Below are 20,169 nucleotides of genomic sequence, written 5' to 3'. Positions count from 1 at the left end.
GACACTTCACTGTTATCACTGACCATAACCCCCTAAGTTGGTTGCAGAGGGTGTCGGGAGAGAATGCCAAGCTCTTGCGCTGGAGCCTGGCCTTGCAAGAATGTGACTTCACCATTCAGCACAAGAAAGGCAGTGAGCATGGGAACGCTGATGGCCTCTCCCGGCAGGACAATCCCCAAGACCTAATGACTTCAAAAACCCTCAGGTCAGCCCAACCACCAGAGGAGGTGGCCAGGGCAAACCTGGGGCTTTGAGTGGGGGAGATGTGGCGAAAATGGGGGTAATCAGCGCATTAATAAAGGCAGTGGGCTCAGCTGGTTACCCCTATTTCGCGTTGGGGATGAAGGGGTTAATTCTATATGCATGGCTGTCCCCATTTTGCAGGCTAATCTCTACCTGCAGTGAAGTGCCTTTCTGTTACTGTTTTAAAATGTACAGGCAGGATGCTATTTTTTTTGTCTGCCTGCCTTTGTGAAGCAGTAGGAACAAATGTTATGCATACAGGAGCCCCCTGTTGGGATGAAAGACCCCAGATTCGTAAAGTGTCACTTAATCAGGATGTTTCTGAGTAGCAGATCCTGTTACTCCTCCTGGATATTTCACACCTCGGGACCCAAACTTCAGACATTGCGTCCCCAGAAATGAGTGGGCCCTTTTTACTTAGCAGTGCTACCAAGCTGCTCACTGAGCATGCTCAGAGTTACCTGAGCTGGCTGTAGGATTTGCCCCTGTGACATGGCAGGTTCTGATAGGATCAAGATAATTCGTTGCCAATGGGATGAGGCTAATGTAAACCCCACAGGCCCTTGTCCTTAAAAAGGCCTGTACCCCTCATTCCTGTGTTGTTGCTGTAACCTGATTTCTTCAAGTGGATAAGACCTAAGTACAGCGGCTACGATTCCAGAACGCAAGGGGTTAAAAACATCGCAACAAGGAAACTTGCCCTGCTTCAGGATTTCGTTAGCCCTGGGTATCCAGCAAATCCCAGAGAACCAGAAAGGACTTTGCACATTCACAGAAGGATTGGACTGGGGCTATGTATTTGGCAATTTGCAAATGGACTACATTTTAAAGGACAATCTTCTGCTGCTTTGGCACCTTTCTGGACATTATCCTCTGTTTCTCTACCCGTGAGTGTAATTATTTTTTTGTAACAATTTCTTTTATTGGTCATGTTCACATATTAGTATACATACATTGTTGTCATGGGCCCATGACCTTTACCATTGTTTAGGTACATCATGACCAACATCTTTTTTCTCGTTTTTCTAGTGTGAGAAAAGAGGTGAGAAAGAAAGAAAAGAGCAAGGAAAAGATGCAGAGGGCAGGAGGGGGAGGGGGGAGGGCAGACTAACAGAGGGTAACAGGGGGTGGGAATTTGGGGCCCCGAGCCCGTTCCAGGATCCTCCCCTTAGAATCATTATAGATTTGTCTAGCTCAGGGTTTCCTCCGCTTGTCGTTCTTAGAACTTATCTCTCTATCCAAGGGTCCCAGGTATTTTGGTATTGAGGCATCCTCTTCTGGAGCATGGCAGTCAGCTTCTCCATAGACATCACTTCCTCTATTCTCCTGATCACTGAGGTTCTCGAGGGGGCCCTGATTTGTTTCCAGGCTGCTGCTATAGAGCACCTGGCTGCCGTTAGTATGGCCATGATGAGCCTGGACATTGGGGAGGGGACATCTTCTATTGGTTTGTTCAGCACCAGAGTCAGTGGGTCGAGGGGTAAAGAGATTCCTGTCACTCCAAAAATAAGCGCCTGGATCATGGTCCAGAACCTTTGTATCTCCGGGCATGACCACCAAATGTGGGCCATGTCCCCCTTTTCACCACATCCCCGCCAGCAGAGGTCCAGCGTGCCGGGGTAGATTTGGCTCAGTCTGACTGGAGTCAGGTACCACTGATACATAATTTTATAGATGTTTTCTTTTGTTATTGTACAGATTGAAGTTTTTGTTGCTTGCTCCCAGATCTCTGTCCAGTCTTCTCCATCTATTTGGAGTTGGAGGTCCTCTGACCATTTTTGCATATATCTATGGTCTGGGTCGTGAGATGTAATCTCCAGACCTTTGTAAATCTCTGATATCAGTCCCCTTTGATGGGTGGTCTTAGTGCAGAGGGATTCAAATCTGGTGAGTGGAGGGAATTTGGCGGTTGGGGCGAGTGCCAGCAGGAAGTGGCGTACCTGGAGGTACTTAAATAGGTGTAGGTCTTCTATCTGATATTTATCTTTTAGCTCTTGATAGGTCAATATCCTTTCCTTCTGCAGCAGATCAGCAACCAGGCTAATATTGTGACCCTGAAATTGGTCAAATTGTCTTGGGGAACACCCTGGTGGGAAGTTGGGGTTCCCGAAGAGTGGTGTGAGCTGGGAGGGGGATGCTAGCAGACCGTACTTCCCTTTGCTTTTAAGCCATACATTCCACGTGCATCTCATTGCTCCTAGTTCGTACCTCTGTGAACCCATCTCGCTTTTGCTCTGGGACCACATTGCCACCTGAAGGGGGTTGTGTCGCGCATAGTGGGTCTCTATTTCAAGCCAAGAAGTCAAGGCCGGGTCGCAATTCCAAACTACAGCCTGCTTCAGTTGCGTCGCTTGGTAGTATTTAACTATGTTGGGGACACCCAGACCTCCTCTCTCTTTTGACGAGAGCATTACTGTTCTGGGGATTCTAGGTTTTTTGTCGTTCCAGATAAATTGGGAAAATTGAGATTGGACGTTTTTTAAGATTGCTTGTGGGACGGAGATTGGTAGTGTTTGGAAATAGTAAAGTAGTCTTGGAAGGATATTCATTTTTAACGAGGCTATCCTTCCAAACCACGATATCTGGTACTTTTTCCATGTTTCTAGATCTTTTTTGATTTGATCGAATAGGGGGGGGTAATTATATTGATAAAGTGTATTATAGGAGTTGGATATTTTAACTCCCAGATATTTTATACAGGTATTACTCCATTTATACTTATAGTTGGCTTGAATTAGTTTCCATGTTTGATCAGATAGGGACAAATTTAGGGCCTCTGACTTGTCCATGTTTACTTTGTAGTCAGAGACTGCTCCGAATTGGGTTAGGGCTCTTTGGAGGTTAGGAAGGGAGACATGGGGGTCCACAAGTGTCAAAATCACGTCATCCGCAAACAGGGAGATTTTATGCTCCCTGTCTGCTATTGGGATTCCTTTTATACTTTTTTCGTCCCTAATAGTGGCTGCGAGGGGCTCAATGGTTAGGGCAAATAAGAGAGGTGATAATGGACAGCCCTGTCTAGTCCCATTCCTGATTTGTATTGGGTCTGTGAGGCCCCCTGGGAGTTTTACATGTGCCGTGGGGTTTTGGTAGAGGGCTCTCACTCCCTCTAGATAGGGTCCACAGAAGCCAAACCTCTGCATGGTTTGATCTAGGAAAGACCACTTGATTCTGTCGAATGCCTTTTCGGCATCCAGACTTAGGATCATTGCTTTGGAGCCTGTGAGATGCACGTGGTCAATTATATCCACAATTTTGCGGGTATTGTCGGAGGCCTGTCTTCCCGACACAAAACCAACTTGATCAACGTGTATAAGTCTAGGGAGAATTGGGTTTAACCTGTTTGCTAGGATCTTGCTGTAGATCTTGAGGTCTGTGTTTAGTAGTGAGATGGGCCTATAATTCCCGCAGAGGAGCGGGTCTCTACCCTCTTTGTGAATTATTGCTAGATTAGCGGCTGTAATTGTTGTGGGGATTGGTTCACCTTGGAGAAATGAATTAAACATTTTGAGTAAGTGAGGTGAAAGGATAGACCTGAACACTTTATAGTAGGAGTTAGAAAAGCCATCCGGGCCCGGGGCTTTGGATAGTTTCAAAGAGCTTATGGCTTGTTTTAGTTCCTCCTGTGTTATCTTTTTATTGAGTGTCTTTATTTCCTCATTGGACAATGTTGGAAGGGAACATTTCTCCAAATAATGGGAGATTGCGTCAAGACTGACCTGGTCTTGTCCCGGGGGGTGTAGGTTATATAGATCGGAGTAGAAATCCGCAAATTCCTGCGCTATTTCTTTTTCAATGTATGTAACCTGTCCCTTTTTGGTCTTAATACAAGTTATCTGGGACTTAACTCTGGTTCCCCTAAGTTTGGCGGCCAGCAGTCTATCTGCCTTGTTGCCCTTGTCGAAGTATTTTTGTTTAGTCCACCTGAGTGCCTTTTCGACATCTTCCAACTGAGAGTGTTTGAGGGCCGACCTAGCTAGGTTTAGTTGTTTAAATATTTTTTTAGACATTGTGGCTTTGTGTTGTTGTTCAAGGTGAGCAATTTTGTCTGTTAGTTCTTTTTGGAGTTTGTTTTTTATTTTCTTTTTGTATGAAGCTAGGGAAATTAGATCTCCTCTAATTGTGGCTTTATGGGCCTCCCAGAGCATGGCTGGGGTGGAGGCAGACCCCGTATTCTGCTGGAAGTATAGTGAGATTTTCTGTCGGATAGTTGTCTCCGTGTCTGGGTAGTTTAGCATGGAGTCGTTTAACTTCCATTTGTATTGTGTATTTTTAACAAAGGGTAGGGATAAGGTGAGATCTATGGGTGCGTGATCAGACCAGGTGATAGATCCTATATTAGACTGGGCAGAGGCCTGGAAAACATTGTTTGTACCTAAAAAATAATCGATCCTCGAGTAAGACTGATGAGGGGAGGAGAAAAAGGTGTAGTCCCTCTGACTCTGATGCTGGGCCCTCCAGATATCCACTAAAGCGAATTCCTCCATAATGTCCCTAAAGTTCTTGGCTTTTTTTCGGGATTGTGAGATATATGTGGCCTGAGGGGGTGGAGTGTTGACGGTGGTATGGCTTGACTTATCTTGATTGTGGGAGGCCACCATGTTAAAGTCTCCGCCTATGATCAGAGATCCGAGGGATTGCCTATCCAGTGACTCAAGAAGTTTTCTGAGGAAGGGGATTTGATTTTCATTAGGGGCATAGATATTGACCAATGTGATTGGTGTGCCTGATAATGTCCCTTGAACTATTAAAAATCGGCCGTCTGGGTCTGATTGAGTCTTGGTTAGCGCAAAGGGGGTCCCTGCTCTGAGGAGAATAGCTACTCCTCGTTTTTTACTTGGGGACGAGGCGAAATATGCCTGGGGAAATACACTTCTGAATGTGTTGGGGGGGGTCGGGGAGTTAAAGTGGGTCTCCTGGATCAGAATTATATCCCCTTTGGAGTTTTTCAAATCCCTTAGGACTAGTTTCCTTTTCCTCGGAGAGTTAAGGCCCTTGGCATTAATTGATATCAGTTTAATGGAGGACATTATTTTTGTTTGTTTTCTTTCGGGGCTTTGGGCTCCGAAACTCTTGGAATTCCCATGTCAAGAGTTTTGTCTTGGATTTTAATTCACCTAGGCAGGGTAGGTGTGAGCTGAGTGCTTCAGTAGGCCTCGGAGGAGGGGGAGAGGGGAGCGGCACACTATGTCGCCTGGACCTGTCTAGATCTGGGGGGGATACTTCATTGGGCCTCGGGTGTGGGGAAGGGTTTGGACACAGCAGGATAGGTACTGGAGGGGGGGAGGGATAAAGGGCCTGACGGGACAGAATCGTCAGGAAAGAGTAGAGTGAAAAGAGGTCTCCGAGGGATCCTCTGCATTTGCTACCGGTATTATTAGCCGGCATTTGGGCTTAAGGCCCGTTGGGAGAAATCCGTTAACCCCTTAACTGGGGAGCAACAAGCCGAGGGTGCAGACTCAGCTAAACTATGTACATGATACCCTATCCTGTTTGCACTTAGCAGGGCAGGATCCTTGTGGGCAACCTTATTTTGGTGATGCTTAACCGCGGGTTTTTTAACTGGAGAGCGTATGGGGAGGCGGGGGGAAGGGGAAGTGGGATAATTGGGGGAGGGGGGCTTTGGGGAGGGCCGAGGGGATGGGGAGAGGGGGGGGTGGGTGGGTGAAGGGATGGGAGGGGAGGAGTGGAGGGGAGGCAGTGGGGGAGGGGGGGAAGGTGGGGGTAGAGGGGTGGGGGAAGAGGGGGTGGGGAGGAGGGGGGGGGGGTTGGGGGAGGGGGGGGTGGGAGAAAGAGGGGGAGGAGGAAGGGAGGGGGGAGAAGGAGGGGAAAGGGAGAACATGTTGCTCTGCTTTTTACATTTGGGACAGACATTTTTATCTAACAGTTCTAATATATATATAGGTGGTACATTTACATGGTTAATCTTCAAGGTCGTGCGCCTTTGCGTGGTTTGTGACCACCAAACATGCTTGACACATATCATATATATTCACGTCTGTGGGTGTATTATCACAGTTGACATACAGTTCCGGTCTGGAGTATTTCAAACGTCTCTGAAGTACACAATTTGCCTTAAGTAACCTTAGGTGAAGGGGGGGGGGGAAGGGGAGCAGGGGGGGGGGGGGGGGTGTGGGGAGGCATGCTGTTCTACCATTTACATTTGAATGAACATTTTTATCAGATAGTGCAACTGTATGCATGGGGTGTACATTTACCTTGTTAACATTCAAGGACGTGTGTCTTTGTGTGGTGTGTATCCAACGAGTATGCTCTTAGCAGGTTTCATATATGTCTACCGCTGGGGATGTTTTATCACAGTTAACATTCAGTTCAGGCTAATAATGTTTCAAACGCCTCAATAGTATACCGTTTGCCTTGAGCAACCTGGGAGAAGGAGGGGGGGGGGGGGGAGTGTTGGGGGGGAGTGTTGGGGGGGGCGGGGTGTGGGGGGGGGAGTGTTGGAGGGGGGGCGGTGTGGGGGGGAGGGGGTGGTCGGGGGAAGAGGTGGACATGTTGTTCTGGTTTTTATATTGGAGGCAGACATATTTATCCAGCAGTTCACCTGTATGCATAAGGTGATACATTCACATGGTTGACATTCTGGACGTTTGTTTTAACACAGTCTGTATCCGGCCGGCCTGCTTGGCAAGTATTATGTGTTTCTCCACCTGAGATTATATAATCAGCGTTGACATTCAGTTCAGGCTAAGATTATCCTAGACGACTCAGAGTAACACGGTTTGTCTTGGGCAACCCTGGTGATAGGGAGGGGGGGAGAGGGGGGGCTTGGACGAGGGGGGGCTTGGAGGGGGGGGAAGAGGGAAGGGGGGGGAATGAGAGGAGGGGGGGAGATGAGAGGAGGGGGGGGGAATGAGAGGAGGGGGGGGATGGGAGGAGGGGGGGGGAATGAGAGGAGGGAGGGGGGGATGGGGGGAGAGAGGGGAGGGGAGGGAGTGGAGAGGGGGGGGAGTGTGGGGAGGGGGGGGGAAATGAGAGGAGGGGGGGAATGAGAGGAGGGGGGGAGAGTGAGAGGAGGGGGGGGAATGGGGGAGGGGGGGGGAATGAGGGGAGGGGGGGGATGAGGGGAGGGGGGGGGAATGAGGGGAGGGGGGGGGAATGAGGGGAGGGGGGGGGAATGAGGGGAGGGGGGGGGGGAATGAGGGGAGGGGTGGGGAATGAGGGGAGGGGGGGGGGATGAGGGGGGGGGGGGGAATGAGGAGGGGGAAGGAAAGTAGTGGGGCGTGAACAAAAGGGGAGGGGGAGGAGGGGGAGATAAGTTCTGTGTATTCCTTTCTAAATAGACATGGGTTACTTGGCAAAGTATATGCTTGCTTGTTGGTAGGGTTGTATATTGTGTGACGTTTTAACTTTATTAGGCCATCTTGGCCTATTAGCAAGTATGTCCCTTGTTCGTGTTTTATTGGGGCCAAAATCCGGTCACACTCTGGCGAGTCAGCTCAATCCCAACAAGGAACGTATATCTTTGTTTGCCCCCCTTGAGTGCGAGCACCCGCCGGGGGAGGTCGTGGTTCGGCCAGTGGAGGGAGGGAGGGGGGGGGGGAAGGGGAAGGGGGGCTCTCTCTGCGGCTGGGCCTGGCACTCAGTAGCGGGCAACCGGGACCGTTCCCACTGGGGGGGGGGGGGGAGGGGGGGGGCCTCAGCGGGCTTTTTGTGGGAGCAGTACTTACTGTTCGGAGTCTTCCGCCATGATGTTGTGGGTTCCACCATCTCCCTCCCCCCTCCCCCCAGGCCTCGACCCCGGAGCCATGTTTGGCCCACAACTGTGGGAATCTGGGCCGGTCGGGCCGCCTCCTCAAGGGGATAAAACTGGTAAACAATTAACTATAAACTTGGACATCTTTGTGGCTGTCCGGCCACGAACTTTAATGGATGCCTCTCCGTCTTGGGGCGTCTGGACTTAGGTTTCTGGGGTTCCTTCGATGTTAGGCCCTCTGTGGTGGGGAGTTATTCCCGCGTTATGTGCGCTGAGAGACATCTCGGTAGTATAGGCGACGCTGGATCGTGATCGACTTCTCCGCCGGTCCCCTCAGCGTTTGGGCGTCTTGCTGCGTGTTGAGGCCTTCTCTTTTTCTCGGCTCGGTGTTGCTGTCCTCCTCCTCGCTTTGGGCTGGGACTTGCTGCTGATCCTGCATCCATGCCGCGGGTGGGGTCAGCCCCCAGCGCCGCGCGCAAACGGGCCCATGTCCTCCGGAAATCTAATCGTGAGGTACCTGCCCTTGCTGTTGCTGGCTGTTAGCTTAAAGGGAAACCCCCAACGATATTTGATCTCGTTATCCTGCAGCAGGGTCGTTAGGGGTTTCATCTCTTTTCTCCGCAGCACAGTTTTGCTAGACAGGTCGCTGAAGACTTGCAGCTTTTCGTTGAGGAAGGTAAGTGGATCTTTTTCTCTGCATGCCCGAAGTATATTTTCTTTAGCAGAATAGCTATGCAGCCTTACAATCACATCTCGCCTTCTTCCAGGGTCCTCAGATCTGGGCCCTAAGGCCCTGTGGGCTCGGTCTATTTCCAAGTCCTCGTCTTTTACTGTGTTACTCACAGACTTAAACAGATCCACGAGGTATGGGCGGAGGAGGCCAGGGAGAACTGTCTCGGGGATATTACGAATACGGAGGTTTTGCCTCCTATCCCTGTTCTCCTGGTCCTCCAATCCGTCTTTAAGCATAGCGATTTCCTCTCGGAGCCTGAAGATCTCGTTCTCCGTTGCTGTCTGGCGCGTATGGGTCTCCTCCATTTCGCCTTCTAGTGTGGCGGTTTTGTCCGCTAGGCCATTAATCTGCTGAGTGAGATCATGGACCGCGGCTTTTATCTCCATTTGGAGGGATGCGTGCATTTTGGTGTGTTGGGCCGCCATCAGCTGCTCCATGAAGGCCCTGGTTAGAGGCTGCTCCTGCGTGGAGGTCTCTCTGGCTTTGGCAGTCTTGCCCTGTGCAGCTTGTGCACCGCGTGCGCCGCCGCCATCTTGTGTAGGAGACTGCTGTTCGGGGCTTGTCTGCTGCGGGGAGAAGTATTTCGTTACTACTTGTGATGCCGGTTTTTTTTGTTGCCTGGACATCCCGCCGATGTTTCCCCCTCCAGAGGATATTCTTTTTAGTTGAGAATATTAGGTGGAAGGGTGTTTATGTTGAAGTTTATTCGGGTGAGTCCGCGGAGCTCCCAGGCTGCTACTCCATACCAGCTGACGTCACCGGAAGTCTCTCAATGTTGGGTTCTTTTAAGTGTTGCCTGAATGGGGAGCCGCTTTTGTCGAGACTCTGAAATACTGTCTGGGTTTTGCTGGAGAGGTGATTTACACGCCTTCCCAAATACTCCTTTAACAGATACACAGAGATACCGGTGCCCAAAACTGAATAAACCTGGGAAACATGCCAATATAAATCATTTGAATATACAGTACTTTGGATATCCCAATTAGCATATTTTTCAGACATAATATCTCGGGTGTGTTCAATTTTGTGCCCAGGAATCTCTCCACATATTATCTAAAGGAGTGTTTGGGGAGGTATAAAAGACCCTTGGTACTTTACCAAGGGACACTTAATCACATCCTCCCTCATGCTAAATGCTATGTTATTCTAACCTAATGCAAGGTAGTGCTAGCTCAGTCAACATCAGAGCCACTGATTGAGCCACCTTTGCTGAAGCAGGGATATCCTGAAAAGCTGACCTGTTCGTCGCCCTTGAGGACTGGAGTTGGACACCCGTGGTATTTGCTAATAAAATAAACAAGGGACATTGTTTTTGCATATTATTAGCTTTGTGGATAGGTGTTAAACTCAGGAAATTACGTGTTTTACTATTTCAGGTAACCTAAACTTTTTTATGATTTAACAGAGCATAGTGTATCGGGGCCTTTGAGCTTTTGGGCAAAACATTCCGAAACTGAGGAGCCTGGTAAAATAATGGAAAAGACCACAGTCTTTATAAAAGTCAGGAGAATACGCAAACGTAAGGTTTTGTGTTTGTATTTTTTAAATATGTACCCAGTTCCAGCCACAGCAGCTGAAAGCACGCAAGCGATTTATATAAAATCAGACGCCTTAAAAGAAACATTTTCTTGTACATATACTTTAGGGGACAAGTTGTGAAGATGCATTATGAGTTGCAAAGCGTATAACAATAATTTCTACATGTAAGAGCTTCCTTTAGTGTGTGTATTTATAGGCAGTCTCCAAAGGCTGACAACACGGAGAAGAACGCTGCCTTCAGCATCACCGCTTTAGAGCTGATCAAAACGTGCGTGTTAGGCTCATGTAGGCCTCATACTAACAGTGTAGTGCTACAGTATAGTGCTACAGGCAATTTTAATATGCTAAATAAGGACATGTTTTCAGAAGAAAGACTTTTTCTTTCTTTGATCTTGAGTTTAATTCAGATTTTCAGGGTAACTGAAGGTTAGGCAAAGCTAAAAATATGTTCTCATTATTTATGCTAAGAGAGCACAGTGACAGTGACAGTGAAGGATATTATTACAGTTGAGAGTAGCGATAGTTCTGTTTTGACACAGTCTATTGTTTCTGCTGTGTTTTATTTTTAATTAAAATTCCTTTTCCCAATTAGAAAATGAAATGATAGTCTGAGTTATGTACCATGTACATCTCACAGACGCCACAAGTCTACGTTCTTTCAAAACTAAAGCTGTCTGACATTTTAACCTGGTCTATAACTGTTACATACGCCTATAACATATATTATCTCTTACTGTGCATGCAATGTCTTATATATAATGTATAACCCTACTCACTTAATGTAACTATGTATTTGTAACCATGTATCGTCATCATAACTCTATGCCCAGGACATACTTGAAAATGAGAGGCAACTCTCAATGTACTGTTCTACTTCCTGGTAAAACATTTTTATAAATAAATACATGTATTAATAAAAATAGACCCTTTTAATGTTATTGGAACAATGAACAAGACAGATACAACTCTATTGTTGCCCATGTAAGGTCTGCACACAGTGGAATGGAATGAGTTATTTCTGCACAAAGTGTTTTATATATATATATATACACACACACACAAAATAATAAAGCCCTAAAGTTACATCCAACATGACAAATTATTATGTTAAATACTATGTTATTCTTCTCATACGTAATGGTCTGTGTGGGGCTTGCAGGGACTGTGTGTGTTTTTAAATGTAGGTTGGAAAGAACTATTGGGAATTTTTGTGTCCCCTCCTTTTTGCTTTTAAGTTAACCCCACTGTTATTGGCAGGTCCTGTGTTGACCAGTTTATTAAGAGACTTCTCCCTCCAGTAGAGCGGTAGAGAACGTGCAGGCAGTGTAGGACCTGCAGTAAAGGGTTAACCTTGATGTGGTTGCAGGCTTATAACGCATTGGCCAAAGGATTGTGTAATGACCCTTACTTCTTAGATGGATAACAGGTAGTATTTAACTTAATAATGTTTCATGTTGGATGTAGCATTGGGGATTTTGTTGTATACATTATGGTCACTACCTGTAGTACTCCTTTTGCTAAATATATACAGGCATACCCCGCAGTAACGTACGCAATGGGACCGGACATTGTATGTAAAGCGAAAATGTACTTAAAGTGAAGCACTACCTTTTTCCACTTATTGATGCATGTACTGTACAGCAATCATCATATATGTGCATAACTGATGTAAATAACGCATTTGTAACAGACTCTATAGTCTCCCCGCTTGCGCACAGCTTCGGTACAGGTAGGGAGCCGGTATTGCTGTTCAGGACGTGCTGACAGGCGCATGCGTGAGCTGGCGTTTGCCTATTAGGCGATATGTACTTACTCGCGAGTGTACTTAAAGTGAGTGTACTTAAAGCGGGGTATGCCTGTATATATATATATATATATATATATATATATATATATATATATACAGAAAAAACAAGCAAAGTGTAGGCCGCACTCTCTGTAGATCTCTAAGCATGAGATTTCTCGAACACCGTAGAAATATAAAACATGGTCTTCAGTCGCATAGCTTATCTCGTCATTATGATTCTATACATAATAAAGATCCATGCTCCTTGTCCATCATTGGAATCGAGTTCATCTCACCTTCCCTATCGGAGGGTGATAGGTTCAAAAAATTGTGTGTCAGAGAGATATACTGGATATATGTACTCAGTACATTATATCCAGATGGTCTCAATGACAAAATTGATATTAGTACAGTAGTCTAATGGTTTGTTTTGGGCATGTTTGTCGGTGTTGTGAGTCCTCGCGCAGGTCTGGTTTGAGCGATGTACTTCGTTCCCTTCGTTGGGGCTCAGGCCCGCCACATTTGTTTAAACTAATCTAAATATTCCATTATCTTTGATTGATATGTTCCTAATACAAATATACACTTTCACTTTCTTATTATAATATACATTTTTTATTTAGGTGTTATCTGCTTCGCTTGTGTGGCCACCATCGATCTTGACACCTTTGTGTATCTTCTCCCTCCTTTTTTAGTTATTTATCATACTTCTAGTATTATTTGTACCATGATCAATCACCAATACTATTTTGGTCCCATTTTTTCCCTCTCCTTTTCCTTCCCCCCCTTTTTCCTTTATCCTTCTCCTCCCCCCCCCCTTCCCCCCTCTCATTTTTATCATTCATTCACTATTTATTTATAGAACATTATTCCTCCTTAGTTGCTCCCTCTGAATCTCTTTTTCGGACACATCTCTGTTTATATTCATTTACGTTTAATATTTACGTTTAGGAATCTGTTTGTTATCTAGCAAATAATCAGTATTTATTATACATGTACTTAATTTTTCTATTATATATTTTTTTCTTTGGTTATCCTTGAGGTTTAAATATATGATTGTATATTTATATATTTATATATCCATTTATTTATTTTTGTATGGACATGTATTATAGTGTTATGTTCTTTTTTTGACATACTTTATATATTTAATTCAGCATTTATAAGGGTTAATTTAGTTTCCACCTACTCATCTGATATGTATTTCATTGATTAGCTTTTCTGTTGTTCTATTATTCAATGTAACTATAAATATATGTTTCAAACCTATGCTTTTAACCCTTGAAGAAGTCTTGATAAGACGAAACGCGTAGGGAGTGCTTTGTGATATAATATTATCCAGTTTTATTCATTGTATGCCACTTCACCTTCGGGACTATACCATTTTTTGGTATTCATTACCAAACGCCGCCATACTCAGTGTTTATCTTGCGGAGACCGTCGCAGTCTATCTGGAGGAGCCCAGTGACGTCACCAAACCTCGCGAGATTGCTACCAGAGGCTTACTACTGTGACGAAGGGCTTGGATTAGAGAGACATCTCCTGCCTGCTCCGGTACACGGAGTGAAATTGCAGTGCTGCTGGTTTTTCTCCACACTAGACGGTTGCATTGGAGCTGCTGACATCCTGTTTCCTGGCTGGCGATTGAGTATAACTCATGAATGCTTTATTACCCGTTATGTTTGTGAGTGTGAATTTTTACTTATCCTACTCCATATAAATTTTGTAAACTTTATTACGCTATGAGTGCGCCTGTTTTTTGTTTGTTTTTTCTGAAGATATCTTGGAGGGAGTGGTATCCCCCTGCATTCAGGCTGCAAAGACTCATTTGGAAAGCGTGTGGAGTTGGACTCTGATCTGAATTGTATTTTTATATATCTGGACAATATTCACATAAATTTTGTAAACTTTATTACGCTATGAGTACGCCTGTTTTTTGTTTGTTTTTTCTGAAGATATCTTGGAGGGAGTGGTATCCCCCTGCATTCAGGCTGCAAAGACTCATTTGGACAGCTTGTGGAGTTGGACTCTGATCTGAATTTGAATCTGAATCTGATCTGAATATTTGTGTTATAATAGATTTAGGTGGCGCCACATCTTTTTCTTTTCTTTCTTCCTATATATATATATATATATATATATATATATATATACTGCTGCGGCACAGTTTATTCGAGCATTTGCCCGTTCTGTGCCGCAGCAGTAGCCTGGCGCGCGCCCGAGTGTGACGGGCGCGCGCCGAAGCAGCGGAAGAGCGCCCTCCGATCGGGGCGCTCTCCCTACCGCTGCCGGGTCCGCCGGGTCCCCCGGAACCCCCTGCCGCTGTCCCGCGATCGCGGGACACCAGGGCTCCCTCGGGGAGCCCCTGGACACGCGTGCAGGGGGCGCACGCTCCCGATGACACGTGACCGCGCGTCTATGACGCGCGGCACGCCGAGGGGCGGCCACTAGCAAGCCGGGAGATTTCCCGGCTTGCGGTACCGACCACACTTCAATAAAGTGTGTCGGTAGTGTATATAGGAAGAAAGAAAAGAAAAATATAGATATAGATATACAAGGTGACCAGGAAAATCCAGGTAACAAAGAGACAGCACACCGCAGTATAATGAATAAATAAAGTGTATTAACAACACAGGGCAGCCAACGTTTCGGTCCTCAGAGTGGGACCTTCCTCAGGGCTGCGGAAGGTCCCACTCTGAGGACCGAAACGTTGGCTGCTCTGTGTTGTTAATACACTTTATTTATTCATTATACTGCGGTGTGCTGTCTCTTTGTTACCTGGATTTTCCTGGTCACCTTGTGTATGCTTCTATATGGGACGAGCATCTGCCTTCACTGAGAAACTGTGAGTGCAAACTATTTTTTCATTGGATAGATATAGATAGATAGATATGTATTGTATGTAGTGGGTTTGGGTTTGGAGCTTGTAGGGACTGTGTGTGTGCTTATAATATATTTCACCTTCTGAAGCAAAAGGAGGTAAAATAATGTGAGACGGAAGAGAGTGCGTAAGAGATGTAGAAATGAAGATAGGAGTGAGTCAGTCCTGGAGTGAAGGTTACCCTGTTCCCCCTCACATACCCAAGTTCTGTATACCTGTTATTTTTATATTCTCTGGACAGGATGTAACGTTTGTCGGATTGTTTCATGTATTGTATTAAAATTACATTCTGTCTTTGCATTTTGGAAATAAAATTTGAGTTACAGTACAAAAAAAAAATGTGATTTCTATTGATTAAAAATATCCCAATGCATGTATCTTTTGAAGGGTTTATCATTAGATAGATAAATAAATATATATGTTTACTGAATTGTTAACCAAGTATTCCCTTAAGTAACTATTTTGACCAGTTTATGCCTACTGTATATGTTGTATTACCAAGGTTTATTGGAGTTCAAGGCCAGTACACTACACTGTAAGTGGCAGTTGCTGTTTAAGACAGCGTTCTCATTCCCTTGAATTAGTTTGTAGTGCATTTCTACAAATTTCTGCAGTCTACGTGCCTTAAAACAAAACTTTCCACTAATTTGATGCTACAAGAACTAAAGGCTTTTAACAAACAGTAATGATGCTAAGCACTTTGATCAATGTGTAAGTAGTGCCATTGAGTTTTGTGATTACTTCCAAAGACTAACTATTGAAAGGAAAAGAAGATTCGGCTCAGGTGATGCACGTATATATATATATATATATATACATATATATACATATATACACATACACATACACATACATATATACACATACACACACATACATACATATACACACACACACACACACACACACACACACACACACACACACACACACACACACACACACACACACACACACACACACACACACACACACACACACACACACACACACACACACACACACACACACACACACACACACACACACATAATCACCACATTTATTAAGGTTATGGTGGGTAAAAAAAGTGACTAAAACCCTCCACAGTAAAGCATAAAGCAACTGTACACAGGCGGCACACTTTATTTGAGTGTGGCTCATTCCGCTAGCCGGGATATGTCCCGGCTTGCGAGCCGCACTCCCTCGGCGTGCCGCGCATCACCGATGCGCGGTCACGCGTCATCGGGTGCCTGTGCCGCCTGTACGCGTGCCCAGGGCTCCCCGAGGGAGCCCTGGTGTCGCGCGGATGTGAGGACGGCGGCGGGACGTTCCGGGGGACCCGGCGGACCCGGTGAGGAGAGGGGGAAGCCCCGAACGGCGGGCCTCTCCTCCGAGGCTTCGGCGCGCGCCCGGGACATCCCGGCGCGCGCCAGGTTACTGTCGCGGCCGAGACCGGGCAAATGCTCAAATAACCTCGGCCGCGACAGTAAATATTCCTGTATATTCATTTGCATGTCTTAGACAGGTCTGCAACCCTGTCTTTTACCATTATCACCCATCACACAGCACTTCCACTGCAGCAAGGGATTCTGGGAAATGCTGCTTTAAACACAGCTTTTAAGCAAGGACTTGGAAGATGCAAAGTCAGTTAACCCACAATATCATCCTTCACCTGGTGGTATTTAGATTTCCCTGTAGGAAAACATTTGACTTGCATATGGTAAAAGAGACTGCATCTCCCAAGCCCTTGCTTAAAAGCTGTGTTTAAAGCAGCATGCATTGGCTAAGGGTTGCTCATGTAATGTGAGCATGAGATAAAAGGTGGCACTGTGTGCTCATTTGCATGTCATTTCCCAGAATCCCTTGCTGCAGTGGAAGTGCTGTGTGCTGGGTGATAATGGTAAAAGACAGGGTTGCAGACCTGTCTAAGACATGCAAATGAATATACAGGAATATTTACAGTTGATATATATATATATATATATATATATATATATATATATATACGCACACAGCTAATTTTATTTAACATTTTAGTGAGTTTATTTGGGTACAGATGAAGAATTAATAAAGGGTATCAAGAGGCATTACTTGGAGTAAATGAGGCCAATGACTTTCTCTCTGACGCAATTTCTGATAAACATACAGACATAATGTGTCTTTTTTTCGGAAGTCTAACACACCATGACTATTGTTACAGGTATCGATACACTTTAATAGACTAACCTTACAGGTCCCCAAATTTGTAACTCTTCAAGACCTTTCCAGACCTGACATCTTCATCTTCGAATATAATATGGTCGGGAAGGGGTTATTCTTTAAATTCCGACAGATCGGGTTGCAGCACTATGAAACTTTGCATTCGGAAGTGCCCATCCCAGGCTTGTACTGTATTGTAAATAATTCCCTACTGTATGTATACAATAAAATGTGGTGTCATTCTTGGACGAAGACCTGCACCCTATGGTTTCAAAGAATCAAATGTTATTGAAATAAATACGGTTGTTAATACATCTGGTGCCATGTTGTATCCCAGAATTACATTACCTTTGCTTTGATACATTGGCCCCTATGTTTCTTTAACATGTCATCTTTGAGTTTGTATTTAAGTAAATAATTGAGCGTACTTTGAGATTTTGGCCAGTTCTCTTCACTGAAATAGATTTGGGAATAATGAGAAGACTACAGAAAAAAATAAAAGCAGATGGCCTCCAGTTCTGCAGTCTCTTTTACCATATGCAAGTCAAATGTTTTCCTACAGGGAAACCTAAATACCACCAGGTGAAGGATGATATTTTCTGCTTTAACACTTCCCATCCCCAAATGTGAAGGTCGTTTTAGGGAAAGTTCACATTTGATCTATATTCTTAGTTTATAATTCGTTGGATCCTATCACTTAATTCTCGACTCCAGTTCTCAAACCCACCACCCCAACCGGTCAGGCTTTAAGGATATCCGAGCTTCAGTACAGGTGGCTCAATTAGTGGCTCAGTCTTCAACATAAAATACAATAAATCTAAAATATGTCAAAGAGAAAATAACTTCTTACTGAAGATGCTTCGAATACAGTTACTGTAAAATAGACATTTTATTTAATTCTGCCATGTGATTCACAGCATTGTGGAAAACGTCTTATACCTGTTTGTAAGTGGTGCAGTACCTAAAATAAAAAATACCACTTGTGGTGCATTTGCATGTCTCAGACAGGTCTGCAACCCTGTCTTTCCCCGTTATCTCTTAGGACACAGTGCTTCTACTGCAGGCTGGGGTTCTGGGTAATGACATGCAAATGAGCACAGTGTGTCACTCTTTACTTCTCATCCATTTTAACATGGAATCCTTGCAGTACCTTGCAAATCAAATACATATGATTAATAAGTCATTCCTATTTCATTTAGAAAATGTTCAACAACAGCAAAAGTGTACAGCATTAACTATTGCAGTAAATGCTATAAGGATGCATCAGGATTGATATTTTTGATGGAATACTGTATCTGCCACAAAAAATGTGTTGCATTTGTGACATATAGATAAAAATGTAAAACGTTACTTTTAAGCCTCTTGCCTGGGTACTGTCATTTTATATTACTGTTAATACTCTGGGGGTTATTTATTAAAATGCAATAGTGCCAATCGGGGTGCCATCACTGTACAGTAGTGCCTCGATCAGCACTAATGCAGTTTAATAAATAACCCCCCCCCCGATATATCCGTAGCGTGGACATGCTAGAAAAAGTATCACCAAGCCTAGTTTTCATTGATTACAGAAGCCTTCGTTTCTCAGAATGCAACCAATGAAACGAATATGAAAAACGACAGCTTAACTCAAATTTAATTACTGGATTTTTAAAAGAACAACCTTGCTTTTTATGAACAAATCCATATCAATAACTTGCGCTAATAGGACTTTACCCCTGCTGTTAAAATGATTTCATTTTGATGGCAAATGTGTTGTATGAGAAAAAGATTGCCCTCATTCAAATCCAATTCTCAAAGCAAAGTTATTTCTAAATTAATTGCCATTAAAAACAGGCTCTCCGATGTTGCGTGTAGTATTTCATAAAGGCAAAGCTTCCATTTTTTGCTCGAATGATTCTGCATGCAAAACGAGCAAAGCTATATTCCATCAAATGGCATAAAGAGAAAAGAAAATGTAAATGCATATTAAACATGTCATTACCCCGTTGTGTGGAAGGTCATCAAAATAGCATAGTTATTGGAAAATTTTGGATACCAAGGGACATTTTTCTGTCACATTGAGCAATTATTGTCCAGTGTAGAGCCTTATAAGAGAAAGTGACACCATTTTCAGATGTAGCAGGCATTACCGCTCCTCTTATCGCGGGTGCATTATTTAACAGTAAGCTCCATTTAAAATAATGGTCAAGGAGATAATAACAGGTAATAACGTATGCTACACCTGTATATACACAAGTTTTTTTGATACTGTGTATCCCCTTATAGCACAGTGGAAAGACACCTGTGCTCCCTTTTTCTATTTTTTTGCACCAATTTAGCAGTTTGGCATAGTATAGAAACTTGTACTATGGCTTAGCACAGGGGTGGGCAACTCCAATTCTCAAGGGCCCCCAGCAAGTCAGGTTTTCAGGATACCCCTGCTTCCGCTCAGGTAGCTCAATCAGTGTCTCAGCCAACCGAGCCACTGATTCAGCCACGTGTGCTGAAGCAGGGGTATCCTGAAAACTTGACCTATTATTGGTCCTTGAGACCTGGATTTGGCCACCCCTTGTTTAGCACATACGAAAACAGCATTTAAGATATAGTAATGGTCCTTGCTCATTTAATTTATGTTATCTTAAATGAGGGTTTCTTGATGAGAAGATTATTGATATACTTTACTTTGATTTATTTACTATTCAGTGAATAGGAAGTGTGCTTTAAAATACTTTTTTTAATATTTTGATTAGATAGGAACTGTTAAATAGGAATACCTATAATGTAGTTAAAGAAGTTTCTTGCAACACTTTCAAAGAATCCTTTCAATGTTCTAAGTGTTGTATTTTCTATGCAGGGAAGGCCTACTCGCCAGAGTTCTACTTTGACACCTATAACCCACTTTGGCAAAACAAAGCCCGGGTTTATTCTTACAGTTTACAATGGACCCAAATGAACCCTGACGCTGTGGATCGTATCCTGGCATATCGTTTGGGGATTAAGCAGGTGAGAAACTGTGGTTTTACCTTAAAAAAATCAATCCCTGTTTCCTAATTGTAACCTGTTATTGTTGTCTTGTGTACATACGTTTCGTTGAATATCTCCCCCAAACA

General features: G+C 44.4%; 1 protein-coding gene across 3 annotated transcripts in view; it reads left to right on the top strand.

The window, feature by feature from the left end:
* The window catches only part of MDGA2 (MAM domain containing glycosylphosphatidylinositol anchor 2), a 648,696-nt gene that overhangs the window by 559,591 nt on the left and 68,936 nt on the right, over positions 1 to 20,169 (top strand). For all 3 annotated transcript variants that reach the window (XM_075614385.1, XM_075614384.1, XM_075614382.1), the window contains one exon: positions 19,914 to 20,062. In XM_075614385.1, the coding sequence (XP_075470500.1) occupies positions 19,914 to 20,062 (149 nt within the window). The remainder of the gene's footprint in view (positions 1 to 19,913; positions 20,063 to 20,169) is intronic.

The sequence above is a fragment of the Ascaphus truei genome, chromosome 9 (genome assembly GCF_040206685.1).
Source record: "Ascaphus truei isolate aAscTru1 chromosome 9, aAscTru1.hap1, whole genome shotgun sequence".
Lineage (NCBI taxonomy): Eukaryota > Metazoa > Chordata > Amphibia > Anura > Ascaphidae > Ascaphus > Ascaphus truei.
Note: the sequence above shows the minus strand (reverse complement) of the source record. Positions and strands in the feature narration are given on the sequence as shown.